This window comes from Anas platyrhynchos, chromosome 2, assembly GCF_047663525.1.
Source record: "Anas platyrhynchos isolate ZD024472 breed Pekin duck chromosome 2, IASCAAS_PekinDuck_T2T, whole genome shotgun sequence".
Classification (NCBI taxonomy): Eukaryota; Metazoa; Chordata; class Aves; order Anseriformes; family Anatidae; genus Anas; species Anas platyrhynchos.
In genome coordinates, this window is record NC_092588.1 from 29,868 (window position 1) to 57,858 (window position 27,991).

Consider the following 27,991-nt stretch of genomic DNA (forward strand, 5'->3'; position numbering starts at 1 on the left):
TGAAGGTGACGGAGCACTGGAACAGGCTGCCCAGGGAGGCTGTGGGATCTCCTTCTCTGGAAATATTCAAGGCCCATCTGGACGCCTACCTGGGCAGCCTGCTCTAAGGAACCTGCCTGGGCGGGGAGGTTGGACCCGATGATCTTTTGAGGTCCCTTCCAACCCCTACAATTCTGTCATTCTGTGATTCGATATAAATTTTTGCTTTTTTCTCATTCTTTTCTTGCTTCAGTGTTTCACTGGAGAAGCAAAATTCTAGTAGCCTGCTGTTACATTCACATTTCAAGCTGAACACTTCTGGATTGTGATTATCTCATCAGCAATGATATTAGAGGTCACCCTTACTCTAAGTTTGAGTAGGCACAAAGGGATATTTTATAAATAATCAAAATATAGTTGAGGATGCAATCTCACAGGAGTGTCAGAGCAGGGACACCTTCAGCAGCTTTTGAACATGTGCAAGGATGGAGACTCCACAGCCTCTTTGTGCAAACTGTTCCACTGCTTGACCATGGTCACAGAAGAAAAAAAAATCTTTCTTATGTTTAAATGGAATTTCTTAAATTTCAATTTCAGAAGAGTATGGCTCTGCCTCCCATCACCCTCTCCACCATTTAAACACATTGGTAAGATTCCCTGGAGCCTTCTACAGGCTAAACAATCACACTCTCCAATTATCACAGATGTTCTAAGGCTATATCTCTGTGGCCCCTCGCTGGGCACACTTCTTTATGTTCCTGTCTTTCTTGCACTTGGTAGGCCAGAACTGGACACAGTACTCAACAAGCGGTCTCACCAGTGGTCAGTAAAAGTGAAGAATTACTTGCCTCAACCAACTGGCAAGTCTCTTCTTAGTGCAGCCCAGGATCACAGAATCACAGAATCATCTAGGTTGGAAGAGATTCCAAGATCACCTAGTCCAACCTCTGACCTAACACTAACCAGTCCTCCACTAAAACATATCACTAAGCTCTACATCTAAGCATCTTTTAAAGACCTCCAGGGATGGTGACTCCACCACTTCCCTGGGCAGCCCATTCCAATGCCTAACAACCCTTTCAGTAAAGAAGTTCTTCCTAATATCCAGCCTAAACCTTCCCTGGCACAACTTTAGCCCATTCGCCAGGCACATGGGAGAATCAACCAACCCCCATCTTACTACAGCCTCCTTTAAGGTACCTGTAGAGAGCGAGAAGGTTGCCCCTGAGCCTCCTCTTCTCCAGGCTGAACAACCCCAGCTCCCTCAGCCGCTCCTCGCAGGACTTGTTCTCCAGGCCCCTCACCAGCTTCGTTGCCCTCCTCTGGACTCACTCAACCACCTCAATGTCCTATGGATGTTCTTGGCCTTCTTTACTGGAAGGTCACATTACTGGCTCATGGTCATCTTACTGTCCACGAGGACCTCCAGGTCCTTTCCTGCCACGCAGTTTTCGAGACCATCTGTTTCCAGCTTGTACTGGTGGAAACAATTACTCCTCCTCTAGTGCAGAACTAGGCATTTTTCAGTGCAGAACTTCATGTGATTCCTCTTGGCCTGGTTCTCCAGCCTGTCAGGGTCCCCCTGAATAGTAGCACAACTATCTGCTGTAATAACCTCTCCTCCTTGTTTCATATAATCTGCAAATTTGCTGAGACTGCGCTCTAGCCCGTTATCGAGGTGATTAATGACGAAGCCAAACAGTACTGGCCCCTGTATTTACCCCTACTTTAAAGCATTACAGTGACTGACCTCCAGCCGGTCTTTGTGTCACTGATGACAACTGTCTAATTCCAGCAGTTGAATTTTCACTCCACCTAACCATCCACTTAGCTAATCCATACTTAGATCAGTTTGTCAGCATCGATATTATGGGAAACAATATCTGCCAGAGCATACTGGAAGGAAGGAACGACTTGCATTGTAGGCATTTACACTAACAACTGATAGATTAAAAAAAAAAAAAAAAAAAAAAAGAGAGAGAGAGAGAGAGAAACGTTACTGTGCATTGGAACAGGTGCAGCGAGCAAGTCGGACAGCTCCCGCTCACACCGGCACGCTCATTACAAGTTTGTAAGACGAAGGCGCAGGGCGGGATACGCTGAAGACCTTTTACACTCCTCCGCCGCACCCCTGGGAGCCGCGAGCGGCACCACGGCCGCAACCCGCCGCTGCCTGAGGGGAGCCCTCCGCCGGCGGCCGCGCTGCGCTCCACCAGCCGCCCCCTCAACCAGCAGCCGCGGCGCAGCCACGGCCCAGCCCGCGGCAGCTCCTCGCGGCCACACCGCCGAGGGGCAGCGCGGAGGAACGGAGGCAGCCTGACCGCCACAGCAGCCGCTGCCCGCCGGCCGGCCGGGGTCGCGCTCTGCGCCTGCGCCGTGCGGCGCGGCTGTTTCCATAGCAGCGGAAAACAACGGGGCGGGCGCGGCGCGGCGCCGTTTGCTGCCTCGGCTGCCCCGCCATGAGCGTGCCGGAGGTGGAGGCGCTCGTCTCCCAGAAGTACGAGATCAAGAGGCGGCTGGGCAAAGGGGTGAGCGCCTCGGGGGCCCTTGGGAGCCTGGGGAGATGCGCGGCGGGGTCCTGCGTTGCAGCGCGGGCACGCCCCCCTAGGCCGGTGCCCAGGCCGGTGGCGGCTTTGGCTTCGGTCTCGCTTCCGGCCCCGGTCCGTGCCGCTGACCGGAACCGCGCCTGGTGTTGGATGCCTCAGAGTGTACCAGTTGGAAAAAAAAAGGGCTTTGTAATGCTTATTAAACCTTAAAAATCACAAATCGTATTGCAAATAACAAATCGAGAACTTTCTGGGGCTTCTTTTTTCTCTTTTTGTTCTTAAAAAAATCAGCAATTAAAATGTTGTGATTGTAGCATATGAAACTGAAGATAGGTGTAAATTTCGCACCAGATTTTTTGTTTTGTACTTTACTGAGAACCATTCCCATGTTTTATGCTATACTTCTGTGTTTCCACACAAAGCAATGCTAGTACACTTAGTACACCTTAGTACACCTAGTTTATTAGTGAAATGAGTCTGAGCCTCAAAAAGATTTTCTGTTTGTGTCTGTCAAATTCTTTCACATTTACTGTAAATCGACTATTTAAGGTACAATGCCACATCAAGTAATTTTTTTCACATAAAATTACATATTTTTATGTGAGCCAAAGCTCGTTTGTAGGCTCTTTCTCCTCAGTCTCTAAGCCTTTATTGATTTAGCTGTTTTTCTCTATTCTAGCAACTCTTTGCCGTTGTTTAGCTGTGTCGATACCAGTAGTTACAGATTTCATGTGCAATTACATGGGGGCACTTGAGAGAGGCACATTGTCATCCTTATCCACTAAGACAATGCTTTGTCTGTTCTCATTTTGAAATCAAGATCTTTCCTGTGGCTGTATTTCATTCCAGGTTTGCCTCTGACTTGAGGTTTGCTGCCATACTTTCAGTGCTTATCAGCTTTCTCCCTCTGACTGAATGTAATATATCTTTTAAGGTGTTACGTTCTTTGAACAAAATTGGCATTATTCTTTCATCTGAAAAATTAAATTGAGGATTCCATTTGGAAACTGTTTCACAAGAATACAGTGGCATCCTTAAAGGATCTTAGTGGCTTCAGGCCACCACTGACATTATGAAAACTGCTTGTCAAGCTCTTAACTCAGGTAGTGCCAGTCTCCTAAATGCTTGCATTTCCTGCCTCTCATATGCAGAAAGCTCTATATGTATTGGCAAAATTCCACAGCTGATGAACTTATGTGAGTGTTTAAAAGACTGTCAAAAGGCCCTGAAACACGTGAGCACTGCCCAGAAAAATAGAGCAGAGAAGTGCAGCAGCAAGGGGGATAAGCTTCACAGTAAGGGAATTCAAACTGTTCATAATCTTTTCAAGTTAAAGGCTGTGTTGTCTGCTGAGGCAACAGGAAATTTAACTTGAGTTTTCCTTATTCTAGATGACTGTTTTAACTAGTATGATACTTGCAAATGGTGATTACTCAGTTTACCTTGTGGTACAGATCCATTTCCATAGAATCATAGAATATCCCAAGTTTGAAGGGACCCATAAGGATCATCAAGTCCAACTCCTGCCACCACACAGGTCTACGCAAAATTTCAGACCATGTGATTAAGTGCGCAGTCCAAACGCTTCTTAAACTCCGACAGGCTTGGTGCAGTGACTACTTCCCTGAGGAGCCTGTACCAGTGTGCGACCACCCTCTCAGTGAAGAACCTCTTCCTGATGTCTAGCCTAAACCTCCCCTGCCTTAGCTTGACACCATTCCCTCGGGTCCTACCACTGGTGACTAAAGAGAATAGATTGGTGCCTTCCCCTCCACTCCCCCTCGTGAGGAAGCTGTAGACTGCGATGAGGTCTCCCCTCAGCCTCCTCTTTTCCAGGCTGAACAGGCCAAGTGATCTCAGCCGCTCCTCACACGTCTTCCCCTTTACGCCTTTCACCATCTTTTATTTATTTATTTATTTATTTATTTATTTGGGGGTCATAGATTTAAATCTTAAGTTTCCACATTCTAGGGAATGCCTTATGTCTTCACATCAGGGTCATTTGTCACTCAGTTGCCCAGTTAATGTTTAAATATTTTTACAAAGTAAAACAGCTCCAATATACGATAGTGAGTGATTTTTGTACTTAAATACTCAGTTAGTGACATCAAGGCAGACTCCCAAGAATATTTGTGGTTCTGCAGTATGGGTTCAGGTCCTTGGCTATGCATCATGAAGTGCAAGCCACTGGAGTATATGTACATCAAATAAGTGTTTTAGTGCTAGGTTTTTAGTACTAGGTTGTTGGTGATTGTATCTTTTTTTTTTTTTTTTTCCATTTAATTTTCAGGAGAGGATATGTTTGTTCAGGATCTTAAGCAGACAAACTTTTTTGTATGCATGACAGATGTCTATTTCTGGTCACATCAGCTGTGTAATTGGAAGTATCCTTTCTGTTTTCTTATATTATTTTAACTTCATTTTGCTATACTCTAGATTTCTCTCCTTTTGCCTGGTTCCTGCAAATAGGAAGTTCAACTGTTTTAGGAAAGACATTCTTAATATGGCAAACCTGTGTCTTGCAGCAGAAGTTCCATTAGTTGATAGGGCAGTTTAGGATTAGCCATAGCAGTGCTGAAACAGAACAGCGATAAGTACTTCTGAAAATACAGTGCATGGACACCTGTTTAATACAATACAGCTAATGAGATGTATTGCTATTGTTGTGTGTGTTTGCTGTATGTCATGGGTCTGATGGTTGAAGATGATTTCTTAACCAGCAGACACTAAGAAGATATTTCCCATACAATGAAGTTATTCCACAAGTTTTTACCTCGTGGTTGTTTTATAGTCACTAGAATCATCTTTTTATGTCTTTATTTAAGATCATAACCCAGAAATAGGAAGAACATTCTATTGTGATCTGATCTAGTGATTCCTATGTCACAACAAGGTTTCTTTCTTAAAGGTGAAAACATTCTCCTTGGAACAGCATGTTGTTGTTGATATTTCAGCATGGGGTGAAGAGGAAGTTGTCATGTTAATGGAAGACACATCTATGGAGACTTTGTCAAATACACTGAAACCATCTCTGGCTCAGGTAGAGCCTCAGCCAAAAATAACTAGAGGCCAGGAAGCTGTAAAGGGGGATCATTGTTATATATTTACTCATATACATCTGCTATTGGCTGCTTTGGGGGCCAGGATGCTGGACCTTGTGGTCCTTTGGTCAGACACAATATGGATGTTCGTAGTTCTCAAATCAACCAAGTAGTACTTATTGGCCTAGTTTCTCTTTCTTCTAGGTAGCTGGTGATTTGAAGCTCTGTTGAGTTCATTCTGCTTCTGTGCTGAAGGTTTGAACTCAGTGTAAGATGTTGTAGTACACTATTAATCTGTCCTTCTTCCCTCCCTAGGCTTATGGCATTGTATGGAAAGCAATTGATCGCAGGACAGGAGAAATAGTTGCTGTTAAAAAGATTTTTGATGCCTTCAGGAACAGAACAGATGCTCAGGTGAGGTATCATTCTTATAACATGTCCTGAGGGAAAAGGAATTCATCATTACTTTCAGGATTTATGTCTCCAAAAGATACTAGTTATTTGACAATTATGTAGTAGTATAGTCTACAGCTGCAATAGGATAAAAAGGAGCAATAAATGTCAGGCTTTGTATATCTTAATAGCTATAGACTACTTTTTAATGTCACTGAGGAAAAAGTGTCTTTATAGGCATGCACAATTTGATTCTCCCTTATAATGATGTTCTGTAGTGTCCAGACTTCCATAGCCCACTTGTGACTCTATAGAGAGCAAACAGTTTTTTCCAAGCCTGTCTACCACATGGAGCTTCCATTTACTGTAGAAATGAGAATGGGTTTGTCTCTGTCATTGGAAGTCCATACTCTCTTTTGTCATTCTGTTGATGTTATAATAAATGTTTTTTGTTTATTTCTAGAGAACATTTCGAGAGATTATGTTCCTACGGGTAAGGTCCATTTTTCCCTCCTACTCTTTGATTTTTAATTATCTCTGTTCACATATTTTCTTCCCATCCTTTTTCAAAATGATCATCACTGACGTTTCTTTTCCCTTCTTTTCTGCAATGTCTTGACAAGCAGTCTTTCCATGACTGGGCAAAAGCACCGGAATGAAATGGAGAGTTGGTCTTGTTTTTCCCTTGAGACATGCCCTGCTTTTTCACTTTTTTTAGCAATATACCTTCTTTGTGATCGGCATATAGACTAGCACTTTCTGTCACTTCTTCCTTCCTTGTCGATGGAAAGTATTTTTCTTAAATTTTAAATGCCACTACTCAGAGATGGGGCTGGGGCATTTAAGAAGATTACATGACAAAATGTTTTTCCTCCATCACATGGAAAGAACACATCACATTGCCTGAAGCATCTTCCCAATGAGGAAAGACTGAGAGACCTGGGTCTGTTCAGCCTTGAGAAGAGAAGACTGAGAGGGGATCTTATCAATGTTTACAAATATCATAAGTGTGTAAGACAGTGGGATTTAGCCAACCACTTTTCAGTGGTTTGTGGGGATAAGACAAGGGGCAATGGTTAAAAAATGGAGCACAGGAAGTTCTGCACCAACATGCAAAAGAACTTCTTCACGGCGAGGGTGATAGAGCACTGGGACAGGCTGCCCAGGGAGGTTGTGGAGTCTCCTTCTCTGGAGATATTCAAGGCCCATCTGGACGCCTACTTGGGCAACGTGCTCTAAGGAACCTGCTTTGGCAGGGCGGTTGGACCCAGTGAGCTCTTAAGGTCCCTTCAAACCCCTACAATTCTGTCATTCTGTGGTTCTGTGTGAAAGAAACTTGACCACTTGAAGTAATCAAAGCAAAACTGAAAATGTAAGTTCTGTATGAAATTACTTACAGCTGCTCATGTTTGAATATAGTTAACCACACGCTGGGCCTAATTACCTTAGCAGTGGCATTAAAATTACTTGTCCATTCCTCCATGGACTTACCATGTAGAAACATCAATGTTTTGGAATAGTGATAATGTTGTTAAAATATGATTAGCTAAAGACACAAGCAAAGCAGGGCTCACAGGCTGTTTCCTGTGACTGTCAAGTTTAAGTACAGAAGATATGAGATTTTTAAGTTTCCTATTATTCTTTAAGCCTGAAGTAAAAGCAACAGTCTTAAGAGCAAAGTGAGAAAGTGTTCTCACAAACGTGAGAACAGTTCCTAAGAGGTTGATTCTGAGTTAAATCATCTCTGAAAGTGTAGCACTTCTGGAGTAGATGGGTGGAGAAAGAGCTGTGAGAAGAAAGAGAAGGTTATCTCTCCTGAATGAAAGACCGAGATGTTTTGGGAGAAGGTGGTTAATGTACCATTAAGCCCTGACTTTCATGGCTTTTGGTTCTCAATAGTCTTAAGAATTTGAGTTTACACCTTCTCTTTTTGAAGGTTTTTTAAGCTCTAACTTAAAATTCAGGACTGAGAGAGCACAGGGTGAAAGTTGTAAAAAATATTCTTTCATTGGTAACTGGATGTTTTTCTTAAATTGTTTGCCTCTGCAAATTCCTTCCTGTACGTAATGATTCCTTAGTTTCATCTGTATGTTTATCATAAAGACAGTTAATGCACTTGATGAAGTTCATTATATTTGAGAAATGTTGATTCACAATCTGGGCATTTTGATGATTCTTTTCTAAGTGGTAAGTACTATTTTCTACAATGGGTAGCTCATGAAAATATTGGCATATTGTGAAGTGCTCACAGTGTCTCTGGCTGTGAAGAGGTGTTAGAGAGGTGTTAGCTATAGGAAGTAAAAGCTGTAAGGTTGAGGACAAAGTAAATGGTCTTGACAGTATTGTCAATCTGCAAGTGTGAATTCATTCCCAGTTTAAAATACTTGTATTTCTGTATCTCTGAGTATGGTAGCTGCCTGATCTCCCATTACAATCAGTTCAATCACTGCAGTCTGTGTAGTGCTTCAGCCTGCCTTCAAGTAAACCCTTTCTGGTTAGTTAGGATTTTTAATTATGAATGGTGATGGCACCTCTGTTAAATTTGCACTACCACAATAATTCTTTACATTCAGTAGGAAATATAAGATGCATAATGTTGACTGGATTTTATCCATACATGCTGTAGAGGGATTTATAGTACTAATGTATATATCATACAGAGTTTTAGACTGATTGGTTTCATACTGGAGCAAGCTTAAATACATTTTCAGTATTACAGTAGAAGCATAATGAAGGAAATAACATGTTAATGTTTCTGCTAGAGAATTATACAAAATGAAATGAATTACAGTACTTCTGGTGATTCACGAGAAAAACACTTGATTTTGACAGTTGGGTCTCTTCCCTCTGCAGGAATTTGGAGAACATCCAAATATCATCAAGCTGCTTGATGTTATCCGTGCTCAGAATGACAAAGACATCTACCTCATCTTTGAGTCCATGGGTGAGACTTAGTGTTGTGTCAGCCATTTAAATGCATCCTGTCTTATGAGTTATCTTTGTTCCTGCCTGTGGTAGTAATGTGTTAATGATTAACATGAATATTCATGTAAGTAGACTTGTAAGTTGGAGCAATACAGGTTTTTTGTGTATACCTGTTGTGATTAGGTGGGAATAGCAGTGAACCTTTGAAGGGAATAATAATGAGAGAACTAGCTAGTTGAGATGGAAGAAGGAAGGCAGCGAGCAACTGATTAGAAGACTTACAGAGACAGAAAGGATAATAGAATAGAATATAGAAGAGACTACATGCAGTTTTACTGTAAGAAAAATATGCAATAATGGAACAATTACTGTGGCATAAGCGGCAAGTTGAACTGACAATACAGAGACTGCAGTCACTGACTCATACTGATTCCAGTCCCTAGTGAGGTTCCTCAGGGCTCCTTTTTAGGGCCAGTTCTCTTTAATGTTTTCATAAATGACTTGGGTGCTGGACTCGAAGGTGTACTAAGTTTGTGGACAACACTAAATTAGGAGGAGCTGTTAACTCCACTGAGGGTAAAGAGGCCTTGCAGAGAGATCTCGACAAATTAAAGGTCTGGGCAATTACCAACTGCATGAAGTTCGACAAGAGTAAGTGTCAGATTCTGCACCTGAATATATGTACAGACTGAGGGATGATAAGCCTGGAGAGCAATCCCATGGAAAGCAATATGGGCATTCTGGTTGACAGCGAGTTGAATATGAGTCAACAGCGTGCTCTGGCAGCCAAAGGGGCAATTGTATCCTGAGGTGCATCAGGCACAGCATTACTACACACCTAGTCAAAGGAAGTGATTGTCCCACTCTACTCAGTGCTGGTGCAGCCTCACCTTGAGTACTGTGTGCAGTTTTGGAAGAAGGACATAAAGATATAAGAAGGACATAAAACAGAGAGTGTCCAAAGGAGGGCTGCAAAGACGGCGAAGCATCTGGAGGGCAAGATATTCGAGGGGCGGCTGAGGTCGTTTGGTTTGTTCAGCCTACAGAAGAGGAGACTGGGGAGCAACCTCATCGTGGTCTACAGTTTCATCGTGGGGGGGAGTGGAGGGGATGACCAGTTGATAAGGACTGGAAGGAACAGCATGAGGCTGCATCAGGGGAGGTTTAGATTGTATATTAGGAAAAGTTTCTTCACTGAGAGGGTGTTTGAGCACTGGAACAGGCTCTCCAGGGACATCCAGTGTTAGAACATTTAGACAATGCTCTGAAAGATGTGGTTTCATTTTTGGGTGGTCCCATGCGGAACCAGGAGTTGGACTTAATGATCCTTGTGGGTCCCTTCCAACTCAGGAGAGTCTATGATTCTGTGGTTCTGTTGGGGTACTATCAGTCATGTTAACTTCCACTGAGAATGCACTCGGGAGGTTACAGTTTGTACAATGGTCTATTCTGGCCTTGTTTTGAGGTACATATTCATAACTTTATAATCCTTTACTGATGTGTATTACAGAGACAGATTTACATGCTGTGATTAAGAAGGGAAATTTACTGAAAGACATCCACAAGTGTTACATTCTCTACCAACTTCTGAAAGCAACTAAATTCATCCACTCAGGAAATGTTATTCACAGAGATCAGAAGGTATATTTCAGTCACTAGTCTTTATCCTTCACTCAAGTTTTGTGTTAAACACTAAATGGAAAAGTATGAAAAGAATTAGACTAGTATAAGAACTTTGATAATAACCTAATGCAATTCAGAGAGTAAAGAGCTTATTAGTTTTCCTTTGTTCAATTCAGCCTTCCAATATCTTGCTGGATGCAGACTGCTTTGTAAAACTTTGTGATTTTGGACTGGCCCGTTCTCTGTGTCACATGAATGAGGATCAAGGCAACCCTGCCTTAACAGAGTATGTGGCAACACGCTGGTACCGAGCCCCTGAGATCTTACTTTCCTCTCGGAGGTAACTGCTTGTTATGAGTAAAGGGATGGGACTGTATAATTTCTTCACTGCTGGGAAAAGTAATTGACTGGGAAGTCTTAAATCTGTTAATTTCAAATGTTCTCAGATGCAATGTCTTATCACAGGTTCAGTTCCTCAGCATGCATTTAAACTTCTGTTCTGCAACAGAAAAATCTCTCATTTCATGTACATTTCCCCTCTGGCCTCTTAGATTGCCAATTTACCTACATTATCAGCTCATCTGTTTGTTGTCCTTTCTCCCACCAGACTTACTCTTTATCCCATTTAAATCTGCATCTTTACAAAATTTTTAATACTTCAGTCCTCTTTTTCCAATTTTTTCTTTAAGGACTCCGGGAAGCAGGTTTTTCCTCTTCATTTTGTTGCTTGTTTTCAAGCACTACTTTTCTTTTCCCTGCCAACGGAGTTGCAAGTTTTAGCCTATTCTACTTTTCCCTAAAGAGGATTTTCCCTAGAGTATTGCTGATACTTCTCTATTGTTGTAGGTTTTTGTTTGTTTGTTTTTGAGGGGGAGTGTGGGTGGTTGGGGAAGGTTGTTTTTTTTTTCTTTTGAGTTTTTGCTTGTTCATACTGTCTTTTATGTTTGGTTGCTCACTTGCTTAAAGAACTCTGCAGTTTCTGCTCTCCTTCTAGGACTAGGGAAAGAAACATGAAGTGAAAATAAGTTTGTCTCAGCTGTAACAGCTGATATGGCAAGAAGACTGCAGATACAATCTCTATCAATTTCAAATGAGGGTGATGCATAGCTAGCTGAGGGAAATTGGAATTATTAATCTTTTGCTTTCGTTGTAGATGCTTCATTTGGGATGATACCACTCCTTCTCTGCTTGCTGCAGCAACAACAGAAAGCAGAATAAGCATTATGGGATGTTCCCATTCTGTTATGTGATGCATGGGCACACAGCATAACTGTCTTTTTCTTTACAACTCACTGAAGCATATTTAGCCATCAAGCTATGAGAACAGACCTACTACTAACACTTCAGAGTTTCTCATCCCATTTCTAGAAGTGGTATTTAGTCTTCCAGAACTCTTCATACATATTTTGGCTTTGTTGGATGACTGCATAGTCATCCACAGTCCAAATGTCTTTTTGAGTTGGCTGACATAAGCTAGCTTCTCTTTATCAACTTCTCATTTGAAAGAGCTTTTGCTAGGTTATGTTACAGAACATTTGAAGATTCTTACTTTCTAGGAAAGAAGTGAGCTGCCTGCCTTAAAGGTAGGTAAGATGTGAGATATGAATCTATACATGGACAGTTACTGCAGACCAGTTACTGTATAGTACCTAATTGGTCCATCATATGATCTGTAGCATCTAAGTCAGTATCAGATCTCATATTTCCAGATGAGCATATGTAGTCCAGCATGTAGCAGAAAAAAGAAAAAACACACACACACACAAAAAAAAAAAAAAAAAAAAAAAAAAAGTGAGAGGGTAAGCACAGAACAGAGAATCTAAAGTATGTAGGAGAGTGTGGGAGAAAATGGTCATCAATTCTGAGTCTTCACTTGGAGAGATGGAGAGTTTGAGAGCAGAAAGTATATAATGAGATGGCATTCAAAAAAGAAGAGCAGACTGCATGGAGCTGAAATCGTGTGTGTGTGCAGCTTGGTACAAATACTGCTAGGACATATGAATATATCTAGTAGGCAAAGAGGTAGGATCATTGCCTTATATAAGGTAGCTTTCACCTTTCATTTTCTTAATGATTTCTGTTTCAGAAATTTCCTCCTTCGGGTGCAGATCTATGTTTCAGATTATATCTCTGTATAGCTTTTGAGCATGATACAGCCTTTAGACTATTACCCACTTCTCCTCTTTCATGTGGGTGCCAACGATGTAACCTGGCGGGATCCACTTCTGTCAATGGGCGAAATGTTTCTTGGCCTGTAACCTGGCAAGACCGATTGAGAAGGCTTTAAACTAGGATTGATGTGGGAGTACCATTAGGAATACTGTGGTTAAGCCAAGTAATGGCACAGCACTGTTTTAGGGTGGCAAGGTTAATAGGAGCATCTATGCCACTCCAGGGAGCACTGCAAGTTCAGGAACACATCTGAAATGCTTGTAGAAGAGTGCACACAGTAACAAGAAAAAATGGGATGAACTGGAAGCTTTGGACCTTTCGTAGAGTTATGATATCGTCGATATTAGTGAGACTTGGTGGGATGAGCTCCATGACTGGAGTGCTGGGATGGAGGGCTATTGGCTGTTCAGGAGGGATAGGCAGGGCAGGCAATGTGGAGTTCAAAATTTTGGGGGTAAGGAGAAGAAAGGTCAGCAGACTTGCCACTCTGGACTTTAAGAGAGCAGACATTAAGCTTCTTAGAGAGCTAGTTAGCAGTGTTCCCTGGGAATCGGATTTAGAGAGTCCAGGGGCCCATGAGAGCTTCTTCCACAGTCACCTTTTAAAATCCCATTGTGCCACAAGTCAAGTAAATGGGGCAGAAGACCGGCCTGGCTGAACAGGGGATTCCTTCAGGAAGTAGGGCAGAAAAAGAAAATACATGAGCTCTGGAAGCAAGGTCGGCTTTACAGAGAGAGTGCAGAGGTGCAGTCTGCATCTGCAGGGAGAAACCAAGCAAAGCCAAACCTTTCTATGATTCTTACCAGTTGTTTCTAAACAGCAGCTTATATCTTCACTATTGATCATGTGAAATGTATATATTCCCTTATCCTATTATTCACCTTTAATATAGTTCCTTTTCTGGTTTTATAGAGTATACTTTTAATGGGATAAGCCTTTTTTTTTCTGTTTTGCTCTTGCCACTTTCATAATTCACCAGTGTCATTCACTCTATAATCAAAACCTGTTCATACTCAAGGAGTAATCAAGCTTATTTTTCTAGCAAAATAAGGTAATGTAGACAATATGAATACCAAGTACTGGAAAAATAAACCTAACTCTGTTCTTCTTTTATTTGTAGCTACACTAAAGGGGTAGATATGTGGAGCATTGGCTGTATTCTGGGGGAACTGCTACTTGGGAAGCCTCTTTTTCCTGGAACATCAACAGTGAATCAAATAGAGCAGATCTTGAGGGTCATTCCTGCCCCATCCCGAGAAGGTAAGACTCTTCTATGGAGAAAGGTATGTAGAGAAGAGATAAAAAGAGTGAAAGCAAGCAGCCTGGCTGGATCAGGAAAAATATATCTGTGGTAGGTTATTCTACCATCTTCCCAATGAAGCTGAAGATTATCTGTGAAATGTTAGTGTTGGAGGAACATAGGCCTGTACTTGATTAGATGAGAAACAAGAACCAGGGCTTGAAAACATTTTTGAGATTTGTAAGATGGTAACAGTTTAAAACAGAGTATCATACTGCAGAGGGACTTCTGTAATAACAGTAAATTGGGCTTTTTGGTCTGGAAGTCTAAATACAGAATTGAAAGCTGGAGAAAGTATATTTTAAATCCAAAATTGATTATTATTATGATTGTCTTCTATAGCTTCTAGTCTAACAGTCCATACAGTTTACTAACTTTTGCAACATAACGTTCTGACTGAACTAACAAACAGTTTTTAGAAAGATAGCTAACTTTATTTTAAGAACATGTTTTGGATAATTCTATTCTAGTTTAAATGTATGTATGTTTTTTCTTGGAGATTTCATTGCTGTGAATAAAATATGGATGAAAATGTATATGAAAATACCAAAACTAAAGTTAGAATAGCCTGCACTAATAACAAAAATGTGAATAGCATTTTAGGACCATTCTCAGCAATATAATTGAAAAGTGTGTTGCTAATGTTATGACCGGAAGGCTTGCACTCTGATAAGACCACAGGGCAAGTGACTCACTATCAGAAAGTCCTGTATCCTAAACACAGCAAGAAGGTTGTGAGACACATTTCTTTTTTTGCTAGACAAACAAGTACAAAATAGACATATGTTCAGAGTATTCCAAATGTGGAAAATCAAGCTAATAACAGCAACTTAACCTAAAATCCCCTTGCAACTGTTCATTGTAACCCCAATGGTGCAATGAAGAAATTGATAGCTGGTATTCCTCGTAGTCTGTTTAAAACACAAGTGATTCAGGCCAGATCATTTTGCCTCAGATATCCTAGTGTTTCTAAGTATGTAGGTATAAGAGTACACGTTTCTGAAATCTACAGAGAAGTAAATAGGAACCATGAAAGAGCGTTTTTAAGTCAATATTCCACCCCCCTTCCATAGGATTTCCTACTGAGCTTTCTTAGGCTAATTTCTTCTTTCAACGTGTACATGGGCAGAGGCCAGTGGGATGAGGTTCAACATGGCTAAGTGCTGATTCCTGCACTTTGGTCACAACAACCCCATGCAATGCTACAGGCATGGGGCAGAGTGGCTGGAAAGCTGTGCAGAGGAAGAGGACCTGGAGGTGTTGGTTGACGCTCACCTGAACACGAGCCTGCAGTGTGCCCAGGTAGCCAAGGAGGCCAACGGCATCCTGGCTTGTATCAGGAACAGTGCAGCCAGCAGGACCAGGGAGGTGATCGGTCCCCTGTGCTCAGCTCTGATGAGGCCACACCTCGAGTATGGTGTTCAGTTTTGGGCGCCTCACTTCAGGAAAGACATCAAGGCCCTGGAACATGTCCAGAGAAGGACTACGAAGCTGGTGAAGGGCCTGGAACACAAGTCCTGTGAGGAGCAGCTCAGGAAACTGAGGTTGTTTACCCCGGAGGGTCAGGGGAGACCTCATTGCTCTCTACAACTACCTGAAAGGAAGGTGTGGGGAGCTGGGGGTCGGCCTCTTCTTGCAGATAACTAGCGATAGGCCTAGAGGGAATGGCCTCAAGTTGTGCCAGGGGAGGTTTAGGTTGGAAATTAGGAGAAATTTCTTCTCAGAAAGAGCAGTCAGGTATTGGGACGGGTTGCCCAGGGAGGTGGTGGGGTCACCGTCGCCGGCGGTGTTTAGGGAAAGGTTGGACGTGGTGCTTGGGGACATGGTCTAGTGGGTGATATCGGTGGTGGGAATATGGTTGAACCAGATGATCTTGGAGGCCTTTTCCAACCTTAATGATTCTATGATTCTTATGTTAATGTCAAACACTTGCTTTCCTTCATAAACTGTATAGCTCTGGTAACCCTAATCTTGGCATTAATGGTATCTTTTCATTATTCCAGATATTTTGGCTATGCAATCAGATTACAGGGCCTCAGTTATTAGCCGCATGAGTTCCTGGTAAGCTGGGTATATTAAATATGTCTCAGAAGTCAACAATCTACTGTATAATGTGGACAAAAAAATCACCTGTTGTTCACCTTCCAGAGTTCACCAGTAGAAATGCTTTCTGCTCTCTGCACATTCACCTGACTTTAGGGAGGGGATGTAAAGTTTAAAAAGAAAAGAGTGATGAGAAGAGTGATGACATTGTAATCTGGGAGTAACAAAGCAAAAATGAGGTTGGACCTACATTCCAAGCTATTGTCATGTGTACTTTCTCAAAATTATAAATTTTTCTATCCTGACTTTTTTAGGTATCTAATGTCATTGATTCACACATGGAAAGCCTGATAATTCTGCTTAAGTAAATTAGTCAGTTATTACATACCTGATTAGTAAAAGTTAGGAAACTTAACACTCTTAAAGCCATAGCAAGTTAGTCACGATTCTCTGTACTCAGAGAGGCTACTTCAAAGATCCAAAAGGGTACCAGTGTGCTTTTGGTGTAGCTGATATGGTTACAGAGATTAAACAACTGTCTACAACTTCCTAGCCTCTCAGTGAATCCTGTAATGGGGCTGCTGCATGTCAATAAGCAGGAAGTGTAGAGGTGGGGATGTGAGTAAGCAAGCAAGGGACTTAGCTGCCAACTAGGGTCAACCCAATGCAGTACCTCTGAGCTGTCTTGTTTCTATAACCCTTCTCCACAGTGGAATAAAACTACTGGAAAACTCCATTCATTCCTAGCTGAAATGCACTTTTTTTTGACAGTCCTGCTCCTAGATTTTATGCTTCTTTTTTTTCACCTGAAAATATGGAATACAAATGGCTAGGTTCTGATAGACAGATCCAGCTAGGTAAAAGAACAAGTGAAATCTTGTTCATGATTTTTTCTGAGCCATTCAATCCAAATCCAAATTCCGTGTTGGATCATTTTTCTAAACTAAAAATAATGTTGTCATGGAGTAATAAAATGTTTTAAAATATGAGTAAAAATAATGTTTTAAAACAGTTTTTTCAAATGATTCTATGATTCTATGAAATGCATTAAATATTTTCATGTTTGTTATGTTAATAAATATCTTCAGGATTTAAAAAATGCAAAACCAGATTTTTAAACTTCATCTTTTCATTGCAAATGATATAGAAATATATTTATGTGGTCTTAGGGTTGGATTCATGGAATCAGCATTTAAACTGAAACATGCAAGTTAGGAGTTTGGGCTTCCTGCATTGTCAAAAGAAGAACAGAAGTACTTCCACAACACTGATCATTACTCTGTGTTCTGGCATACTGACCTGTATCTCTCTTTCCACTGAAACAAGAGAAAGACTAGTCTTAAAAGTTAGGCAGGCACTTCACATAGGTTCATAGCACTGAGAGGAAGGAATCCAAACCTAATCAAAGAGGTAAAAGTCTTTGTCATACTCACAGACCTGTGCTTTTGAGTGTTCCAGAATTATGACACACTATTTGTGAGTGAACTCTGGAGACAGGTGTCACCTTGATGAGATTCCCAGAACTATAATTCATGACTTACCTGTGAGTTAGACATTGGGTTCTTATATCATTGTTTCCTGACTTCTAGGCAACGAGTAACTTTTGAGGAGATTTTACCATCCTCTACTCCTTTGCCTGCCTTGGATCTTCTGAAGAAACTTTTAGTGTTTAACCCTGATAAACGGCTGACAGCAGAGGAGGCCCTTCAGCATCCTTACGTGAAAAGGTGAGACTAATATCATAGAATAATAGAACAGTTTGAGTTGGAAGGAACCTTAAAGATCATCTAGATCCAACCTCCCTGCCATGGACAGGGACATCTCCCACTAGACCAGGTTGCTCAAAGCCCCACCCAACCTGGCCTTGAACACCTCCAGGGATGGGGCATCCACAGCTTATCTGGGCAACCTGTTCCACTGCCTCACCACCCTCAGAGTAAAGAATTTCTTCCTTACATCTAATATAAATCCACCCTCCTCTAGTTTACTCCTTGTCCTATCACTCCACTCCCTGACAAAGAGTTCCTCCCCAGCTTTCCTGTAGACCTCCTTTAGATATTGGAAAGTTGTTATAAGGTCTCCTTGGCACTTTCTCTTCTCCAGGCTGAACTATCCCAACTCCCTCAGCCTGTCTTCTGAGGAGAGGTGCTCCAGACCCCTGATCATCTTTGTGGCCCTGCTCTGGACTCGTTTTAATACTTCTGTGCCCTTGTGCTGGGGGCCCTAATGCTGAATGCAGTACTCCAGATGGGGTCTCAAGAGAATAGAGCAGAGGGGAAGAATCACCTCCCTTGATCTGCTGGCCATGCTTCTTTTGATGCAGCCCAGGATATGGTTGACTTTCTGGGCTGTAAGCGCACATGTATCAATTCGCCGTTTCTTCTGCTGTCTGCTGAAATGGTATAGAGCTGCTTTTGGCACAAGTTTCCTTTATATCCATGGTAGAAAAAAAGACAAAGCTAAATCCTAACTGTCTCTAACCCTATTTAGACTAGAGAGAACACTAGGTGATCTGACAATCCTTTGTAATACTGTATTAAACTGTAGAGCTGTTTTTAGTCTTAGTGACTTATGTTGTGTTGTCATCTTAGGTTTCATTGTCCTGCCAGGGAGCCCTCTTTGGATTATGATGTGATTCTTCCTTTAGTTGATGATATCCAGCTATCTGTGGCAGAATATCGAAATAAATTGTATGAGGTACATTCTTCTATTTTCTGAAATCTCAATCCTCCAGGTAACCTGTAATTCTTGACACACTGATTTCTGTCATTTTCTTCTATTTCCATTCCCCTTCCATGCTTACTTACAGGTACAGCTTGGTGCTTCTTATCATACTGTCATAATTTTTTAGAGAAGTGTTTAAATCTAGATTCCCACTGGGAAAAGTCTGTAAAGCCTGGTGTCTGAGAAAGACTGTGTTAGAGGAAAATATATTAGGCTGGATCCAACAGCCTAAGAAATGAGGCTGTTGCCACTTGGTGTCCCCAGGTCCAGACACTAGAAAGCCTCAAAGTATTCCGTGTAGGCTCAGGCATACAGAGAACGTAGGCACACTACATATATACATACATAAATGGACAGCCACACAGGTCACAGACAGACAGAGCACTCACACAAACATAGCACCAATAGCCTCATCCTGCTCACTTCTCTGGCTGAGCAACTGGTCTCAAGCACTGTCTGACCAGTAGCTGTCCCCTCCATCCCAGGCCCCCCAGTTACTGCACTTGAACATATGAGCCCCCAAGAGAGCAGCCCTACACAGATTGCTGGTATAGACCATGCAAGCATACATATACAGCTGCCCTGGATTTTCTAGGCCCTTTAGCTGATGTTCCTTGTGCTCTCACACCTAGAGATACAGAGGTGCTCTCATCCCCTTAGAGACCCACTCACCTCTGTGCTCCCAGACTATTTGAGCCATTCACTGACTAGACTAGACTGGCTTGATCTGCTAGCCATTACATCACCATTAAAGGCTGATGGCTTTGCTGAGACAGCTCTTGGAGTGGCCCAGTCAAGGTGTCTGCTTCCCCAGAGTCCTTAATTTGAGTTCCCATTTGCCATTGTGCACTTGTGTTCCTCTCAGTTTGTGCAGATGTGTCTTTGACTGGCTGGTGGTTCCTGTGAATTGGCTTGAGAGCAGCTTGGCATGGTATTATTTGGGGTCCCCATCCTGGTTCTCTTTCTGAGCTCCTTTATGGATTTACATGTAAGCTTTTATGACATATTTATGTTTATTGCTCAAGAGTAGTCAAGTGCCATTGCATGATGCACCACATACACAGAACAGTCAGGTTTCAGAATTACAGAATCACAGAATATCCCATGATGAAAATGACCTACAGTGAACATTAAGTCCCTGGCTCCACACAAGACCACCCAGAAGTCAAACCATGTGTCTCAGAGTGTTGTCCTAATGCTTTTTAAACTCTGGCAGGCTTGGTGCCACAATGACTTCACTAGGGAGCCTGTTCCAGTTCCCAAAAACTCTCTCAGTGAAGAACCTTTTTCTAATATCTAACCTGAACGTTCCCTGATGCAGCTTCAAGCCATTCCCTTGGGTACTGTTGCTGGTCACCAGAGAGAAGAGATCAGTGCCTCCCCATTCCCCCAGTGAAGATTAAGCATAGATGAAGTGCTAATAATAAAAGACAGTGATATTTTAGTAGCCATATTGTGAATGCATTAATGTGGGAAAATAGTAGTACTTGAAAAATCAGAAAATAGTGTAATAATCAGGGAAGAAAAAAAAAAGCTGATACTGGACTTTTAGCTGTACGGGGGAGAAAGGAAAGGTAGTATTTTGATGCTATTTGGCAGACATGTTAAGATCAAAAGGAAAATAAAAAGCTGACAGTAATTTGGCAGTGGAGCTGATTTGGCATCTTCAGTGAAATAATATGAGTAGATGAGATCTGCTTTAAAAAAACAAAGCAAGAGAGAAAAGATGAGAAAGACTTAGAGAAACTTCTGCAGAGAACAGAAGTAACTAAAGTAACCGTTTAAATGTAATGTTTAAAGGAATGAAAGAAGATCAAAATTAAGATAAATCAGATTTAATTGTCGGACACAATGGACTGAATTGAATGGTGGTGTGAGGCAGTAGGAGGAGGATAGCAACAGTGAATGCTCTAACAATGAAATAAAACGAGCAGCAAAAGTGGAAGTAAGTCAAGACTTCAGGATAAGAAATTGTTTTGGGCTTTTTTCCTTATTTTTTTTCAGTGAATATTTTGTGAATATTATGAGGCAAAGTATCTGGAAGATGGTGAGAAAAGCAGGAGCTGGAAAGTGAATGTAGTAAAACAGGCATTGGAAAGAATGTCAGTGGGAAGAAAAGGTTGAGAAGGAAGCTTAGAGATCAGAAAATCTCAGAATGAGAAAGATTGATAAGGGTGACCAGCTTGCCAGGGAGAGAGAAAAAGCATTACTGCTTCTATGAACAGCAATTAAAATTTTTAAAAAGGAAAAAGAAAGTTGTTTTTTTAAAAAAGGTGAACATAGTGAACATTTCTTTTAAGGTCTTTAAAGGAAAAAAAAACTCTACTGTGAAAAAGTGTTAGGAGTCATGAGCAGATGACTGAGAAAAATGAGTACTGAGCATAAGTAGGAAAGGTATTACAAACATCAGTAGATCATTCACAGATAATCTAGGTACAAGGTTAAGAAACACATTTTGACTAATCCTAATGATAGTGTGCCAAGTTCGGCATGACTGTGATCAGAGGAGGGTGAGAGCAGGTTGTCTGTACCAAGACTCCAAACCTCAGCAAGGATTCTAATGCTAGATAATAGCCATGTAGAGGTAGGTGAGATTATGAACTAACTGCAATGTATGTTCCTCTGACAATTTAGAAATTGACTTGGCAAAATTCTAGAAAGAAATGGTAAGAAACAGCATAGTGTTAACCATCTTTTGCCATATAGATTCTGCCTTTCCTGTAGCTAATGGCAACTTTATGTAGTGGTATTCTCCCTAAAGATGCATTGAAGTTGCCTGTTGACCCAATCCTTTTTCTTAAGGCTTCAGCCCATTCTTTCTTTCCACTAAGAATATTATTTCTATCTTCTTTCCAACCCTAAATTACTTTTAAAATTATAATTTTTACATATCCCATGAAATAAATTATTTGCATGTTTCTCTCTTTTTTTTTTTTCTTTTTTTTTTTATTCCTCTGCTTTGCTGTGTAGAGTGTTAAGTCTAACTGACTTTTCCTTTCTGTAGATGATCCTTGAAACGAAAGTAAATAGCCATCCAAAGGAGCAAATGCAGAGAGAAAACATTCAACTAAGTCAATCTCAGTCCAGGCCATTTCTTCCATATTCCAATTCTATGACTTTACCCACCAGGAAGAGCCAGAAAGAACCAACACCACCTCTTCTAAAAAATCCACAAATGCATAGTGGAACTACAACTGCTGTCCAGCCAGAAGTATCCATCCAGAGTGAAGATTTAGCAAGATCTTTATGTCAGAGATCAAGGATCAATGTGATATACAATCCCATAACACACATTGCTATTCAAAGTAGGTACTACCATCCTGCAGTTGGATGCAATGCACCATAATGAGGCATTATTATGGAGAAGAAAGAGGAAAATAGATTGAATGAGGAAAAAGAATAAACAGGGCAAAATGAGAGTGAAACTGTGGGAGGAAAATGACATAAGAGCAAAACACTGTTGAATGACTTTTGAGTGTGTAATGTTCTTTTTAGCTCTTGGCTGCCTCAGTCTTGACCCTTTACCTTTTCTGTTTTCTCTTCAGTTACTTCTCTGGTGCTGTTTTCTTTTCCCCTGCTCTTTTGAACTGGTTTTGTTTGCAACTTCTTTCTAATTTTATTCGGAATATTTTTGTCCAGTTAGTGAGATTAAGTGTTGTGGCTGAGGCTGACTCACTGTTTATACTCTGTCCCTGCTTCAGTTAGTGTGTTCTGTGTCCTCATGATTTTCCTACTTTCTCTCATGTTTTTTTTTCTCCTGCAGGTAATGCAAATTCTGGTGCTGTGATCAGGAACCATTCTGCACCACATCATCAACAGGCAAAAACTTCTAACAACGGAAAACCAGGGAGACAAATCACATGGACAAATGCAAATACTCAGCTACTTCCTAGAAGTGTACAGAACCTCTGTAATGTAAGTAGCAGTCTTGCACAGAAAACAGATAACTTTTCAGGGACCGAAATGATGTAGACAAAAAATATCTTGATTTGCAGCTTCGTAAAGATACTTACATGAGAGGCAAGTCATATTGCTCTGATAGTTACTAAATTACTGTCCATCAGTTAAAATTACTTATGATAAAGATACACACTGCAATTTCACTGCCTGTATCTAGTGTCAGTCAAATGGTATAGGTCTTGTACTGAGTATGTTCCCTTTACTAGAGCACTGAGGAGTGTGCTAACTGATGTTTCTGGAAATAACTGGTCATAACTTACCTCTAATATGCAGTGGATTGAGACGGAAGCTTGAATATTCTAGTCGTCTGTGTTGCAATACCTACATTTCCAGTGTTATGTCTACTAATGAAGTTTACAACCCTCAGTTAAGTTCTGTACAAAAGGCAGCATGTTGAGAGGAAGACCATGTAATGACCAGGAAACACCAAAGACAGAGATGTGTCTTAAACCTTACATCTCCAACATATGTAATGCTGATCTTCAGCTACTCTGGGTTTATAAACACAAACTTTCTCCTGGAATTTTAAGTCTAACCGCAGTCTTTCAAATGAATCCATTGTCATCTCTGAATTGAATAAGAGCATTTCAGTGCTTATAGGTTCATGCAGGAGTTCTGTGAATGACCGTTGAACTTAAATAAAGGATTTAGGCACTTTAGAGAACATAAAGTAACACAGCCTTTTGTAATACTAGGTTTCTGCTTCATAATCAGGACTTTTTTTATAATCAGCAATGTGTACTGGCAGCCAAGAGGGCAAACTGCATTTTTGGGGTGCATTGAATGTAGCATAGCCAGCCAGCCAGAAGAGGCATTTCTCCCACTATACTTGGCATTGATGCAGCCTCACCGTGAATATTGTGTACACTTCTATGCTCCACAATATACAAAATCTATTAAGATACTTGAAAGCGACTAAAGCCACTAAAAGGGCTGGAAGGCATGTCCTGTGAGGACACTTGGGTTGTCTAGTCTGGAGAAAAGAAGGCTAAGAGGTGACTTCATTGCTCTCTACAACTTCCTGAGCAGGAGAAATGGAAAGGGAGGTATAGGTTTCTTCTCCCTGGTAACCAGTGATAGAATGCAAGGGAACAGCACAGAAGTTCACCAGTGGACGTTCAGACTGGATATTAAGAAAAATTAACCACCATGAGGGTGGCCAAACACTGGAGCAGACTTTCTGGACAGGTGGTTAACATGCCAGTCTGTGTTCAAGAGACATTTGGATAATGCCCTCTCTAATTATAGGATCATAGAACACCTTGGGTTGGAAGGAACCTTAAGATCATCTAGTTCCAACCCCCCTGCCATGGGCAGGGATGCCACAGGAGGTGGCAGATCAGATTACTCAGGGCCTCATCCAGCCTGGTCTTGAACACCTCCAGGGTTGGGGCATCCACAGCTTCTCTGGGCAACCTGTTCCAGTTCCTCGCCACCCTCTGAATGAAAAATTTCCTCCAAACATCCAATCTAAATGTCCTCTTTTTTAGTTTAAAACCATTCCCTCTTGCTCTGTCATTGTCTGACCGAGCAAAAAGTTGCTCTCCATCCTTTTTATAAGCCCCCTCTAAGTATTGAAAAGCTGCAATAAGGTCACCTTGGAGCCTTCTCCAGGCTGAACATCCCCAGATCTCTCAGCCTTTTTTCATAGGGGAGTAATATGCTTTAACTTCTGGTTATCCCTGAAGTGGTCAGGTGGTTGAACTTGATGATCTTTGAAGGTCCCTTCCAAGTGAACTATTCTATTCCATTCTAAATCTTAATCACAATGGATCATAACTATCAGATAACTGTAATAAAAAAGGTAGAAATTTCTCTGCAAATTCTCTTCCTGTTTCTTTTTTCCATCTTGAATTTTTAATGCAACTTCTTTTGAGATGTGCTGAGATCAATGACCATACTTTCCTTTGCCCTTTTTGTAGAGGACAGGCTAATTTTGACTCCATTCTGCTTTCAATTTTATCACTTCAGACAAGTGGGAATTTGAATACCATTTCAAATCATTGCATTGTTCAGGTTATCATCAACTCCCTTTGACTTCAAGAATCACAGATCAGTTGCTTTTAAATTCTCTTCAATAATGGTGTGTGAAGTCCAGAGCATGTAGGTAGCATACTCCTTTTTTAACCTGATTGTCACAGTTGGATATTCCAAATTTAGCTGGAGAATTTGTACTACCTTTATTGTCAGCCTAACGGACTGCTGTTGCTTAACAATGAAGGTTTCAGTCCTGTCCCCTGCTTCTTCCTCTTCTCTCTTCCTTGCTTTGCTTCTTTGTGCAAATTCCCATGTTCATTGGGTTCTTAAATGACTCTGTGCCCGTGCTTTTTCTTTATCCTTGAGCTAGTTGTCTGCTGACAAACTCAAGGAGAGCCTAGCCAACACAAGGTGATCATGGCAAAAGAAGATGGAATAAGGCACCACAAATTACCCTTTTTGTGACAGTAAAGATTGAATTATTTATTGTGAGACTTTCTCACATCCCCACAAAAGAATACTTGAATATCTACATGCTGGAGCTCCAAACCATTCAAAATGTATGCTGAGTGCAGTTCAGTTGGATGAAGAGACTTCTGACAGAAATTCTGACAGATGACACTGTCAAAGAAGAGTCAGGTGTGATCAGCTGCTTTGTATCAGCATGCAGTATCATACCTTAAAAGAGACTATTTCCCTGAACACAGCTCTGAAAGATTAGAACTATTTCAACCTAGAAACAAGCTGAGGACAATGTTAAGCATCAAGCTTGTTCTTATTAATAGCATCGATAGGTGATTACTCCCAGGCCTATGGAACTGTATGTAATTCTGCAGTGCGGAGTCTTCCAATTTCAAATTCCTCCCAGCAATATGAGTAGCAAATATGAAAGAGTTCTAACCAAGTGAAATACAGCTTGTCTCATCAGTCCCCTAACCTAGCCAGTAACAGCAATCTGTTGTGATTGATTCAAAAATATATACGAGTAGTTGCTCAAAGGAGACATGATTTCTACAAAGTTCAATGTAAGTCCACATGTGCACACTAACAACCCACCTTTCAGCCTTTCTGCCTTGGAATCCCATTCAAAGCTTTTTGAGATTAGTAGAGAACTATTTATTCCACATGTGAGGAACAAGTGTGGAACCATTAATGCCACAATGTGAGATTGTGGAGATTATTGCATGTGCAAATATGTATATAAACAATGCGTTTTGAAGATTCTCTAGGCACTTGTGACTAACTTCATGCTACTGGAAGCACATAAGAGGGAGAAGATCATGCTACACGTGCTTTGTATTTGTTCCCTGAGAGGCTAACACTGACCATTGCCAGAGACAAGATATTGTGGTGGGTGCTCATCAGCATTGTGGCTAATCATGTGTTAAGTGAATTTTGATTTTTCCATCTTTCTTGGTCAGCCTCAGCAGGAGCTGAAAAGTTCTGACATTCCAGCTTGCTCTGCATTCATTTTGCATTCATTTCTAGTATCAAGTCAGGCTCATGAAACTCTTGTTCTCTGCCATTTGACTCCTATAATGGCTGGGATGACAGCAGTCAGTGCCACTCTTAGTGTCTTCCAGTTAACTAAAGCGGTTCACTAAGCATAAGCTGCAGTGAGACAGCTGTCCTTTAAAGCTGCAGTAATATATACAGTAATGTATTATGCATTTTAAAGCATTAATACTTGGTTAACTTTCCCCCACATGGGCTAATGTCCATAAGCAATTTCCAACTCAGACACTTACCAAGCCATTTGACTGGCAGAAGCCAGGAGGATGTACTGGGGAATGATGAGGATGACCTGTCTTTTGTACATTTATTTAAACCATTCACTACCACTGAAAACAAAATACTAGCCAAACAGACCTTTGAACTTTTGCTCCAGTGCTCCAATGCTGCTAACTCATTCCTGATACTCCCATTTTAAAACCCTTCTCCCTCACATCATTCTTGCCACCCTGTTCCTAATACTATGAAACACTCTATTTTGTTAGTTAGTCAATTAACATTCAAGATCTGTTCTACTCCACAGCCGAAGCAAATTCTTTGTTCCTTACTTGTATTTTAGAATGCCGATTACAGATTTCTAGCTGTCTTTGTTTTTCTTTCTCACACAGAATCCAAGAAATACTCAGTTTCACAGCAAAGATGTCCGTCCCCTTCTGAAATCCAGTAAAAAGATGTTCCAGGTTACTGCAAATATGGGAGCTGCTGGTGATCCAAAAGCATCAATGGGCAGTTACTCCCAGGCCTATGGAACTATATGTAAATCTGCACTGCAGAGTCTTCCAATATCAAATTCTGCACAACAACATGAATAGTGAATATGAAGAGTCCTAAACAGGTGAAATACAGCTTATCTCATCAATCCCCTAACTCAGCCAGTAACAACAAGTAAGAGCCAAATATAACAGGCATTTGACAGTTACCCCAGCTGAAGAGAAATGCTTTATTCATTGCATGGAACAATGTACCACCTTCCTTTGGACAAACCAACAGGGAAAAGAATCTAATCTCTTTGCCTTACAGTCTTCCCAGACAAGGACACAGAACTATTTGCTCCCCTAATCTGAGAACACTGAATACTGTCAGTTCATATTCCTCATTTTAATTATTGCAAAAAAATTACAGAAGGTTGCAATGTTTTAATGCTTGACTATCTTTAGACATATTCAGCTTTCTTTAGCAGCTTCAGGTGCACTGCCTAAGTCCAGACTTTTTTTGAGCAGAATAAGTAACTAACTGTTTGCTGAAGGCCAAGAAGACTGAACAAACCCTTCGCAGGTAACATTAAAGCCCTTCATACACTAATTTCTATAGGACTCTTTCATGGTAAATGAATGAACCTGAATAAACAAAAAGTTAATGGTGGCCTACTTCAACAAAATCAAGTAGATAAGTATTTTAAATATATGTGGATTCTGTTAGAATATTGAATACCCTACCTACCATGCATTAATATATTTTGTAAGTGTTGCAATAATAAATTCTTTATATTGCACTACAGAAAAAAACCTGTCTTTTAATTGATGTTTGCAGTCTGTTGAAGGGGGAGAAATACAAGGGTAATTTTGTTCAGTGAATAAGATTATGGTATTTTTTTTCTTACAGAAAGCAATGTTCCAAGGGATGTTATTGCTGCAACATCGTTAAGCTGTCATCAGGCAGCAGTAGGAATACAGTAAACTTTAAAACTGTTTTTGTGGTTTAATGCTGATTTTTAATATATTCTTTTTATTTAACTCCTAAATTCTTATAAGAAGTCTCTGTCCCTGAAACTTCACTTCACCTTTGATAAGTGATTG

General features: G+C 41.0%; 1 protein-coding gene across 9 annotated transcripts; it reads left to right on the forward strand.

Moving 5' to 3' along the window:
• Window positions 1–2,259: 2,259 nt before the first annotated feature.
• MAPK15 (mitogen-activated protein kinase 15) lies at window positions 2,260–27,810 on the forward strand. 9 transcript variants are annotated; one of them, XM_027452846.3, is made up of 13 exons: window positions 2,265–2,507; window positions 5,882–5,980; window positions 6,423–6,452; window positions 8,813–8,903; window positions 10,395–10,525; window positions 10,684–10,847; window positions 13,800–13,939; window positions 15,983–16,040; window positions 17,612–17,749; window positions 18,614–18,719; window positions 21,751–22,051; window positions 22,510–22,661; window positions 26,804–27,809. In XM_027452846.3, exons 1-13 carry the CDS (start codon window positions 2,439–2,441, stop codon window positions 27,005–27,007), a joined length of 1,683 nt encoding a protein of 560 aa, XP_027308647.1. In that variant the 5' UTR covers window positions 2,265–2,438; the 3' UTR covers window positions 27,008–27,809. The 9 variants fall into 9 exon arrangements, with proteins under 9 accessions (XP_071890240.1, XP_071890242.1, XP_027308649.1 ...); XM_027452849.3 differs by having other exon boundaries at window positions 2,444–2,476; XM_072034138.1 differs by lacking the exon at window positions 2,265–2,507 and adding an exon at window positions 5,456–5,565.
• Window positions 27,811–27,991: the final 181 nt, after the last annotated feature.

Bases quoted from the DNA above. Each gene is read 5' to 3' on its own strand.
- MAPK15 (XM_027452846.3), top strand. From the start codon at position 2,439: ATGAGCGTGCCGGAGGTGGAGGCGCTCGTCTCCCAGAAGTACGAGATC. The intron at 16,041-17,611 runs GTAAGCTGGGTA...CCTGACTTCTAG, and splicing joins ATTAGCCGCATGAGTTCCTG to GCAACGAGTAACTTTTGAGG. The intron at 17,750-18,613 runs GTGAGACTAATA...TTGTCATCTTAG, and splicing joins CAGCATCCTTACGTGAAAAG to GTTTCATTGTCCTGCCAGGG.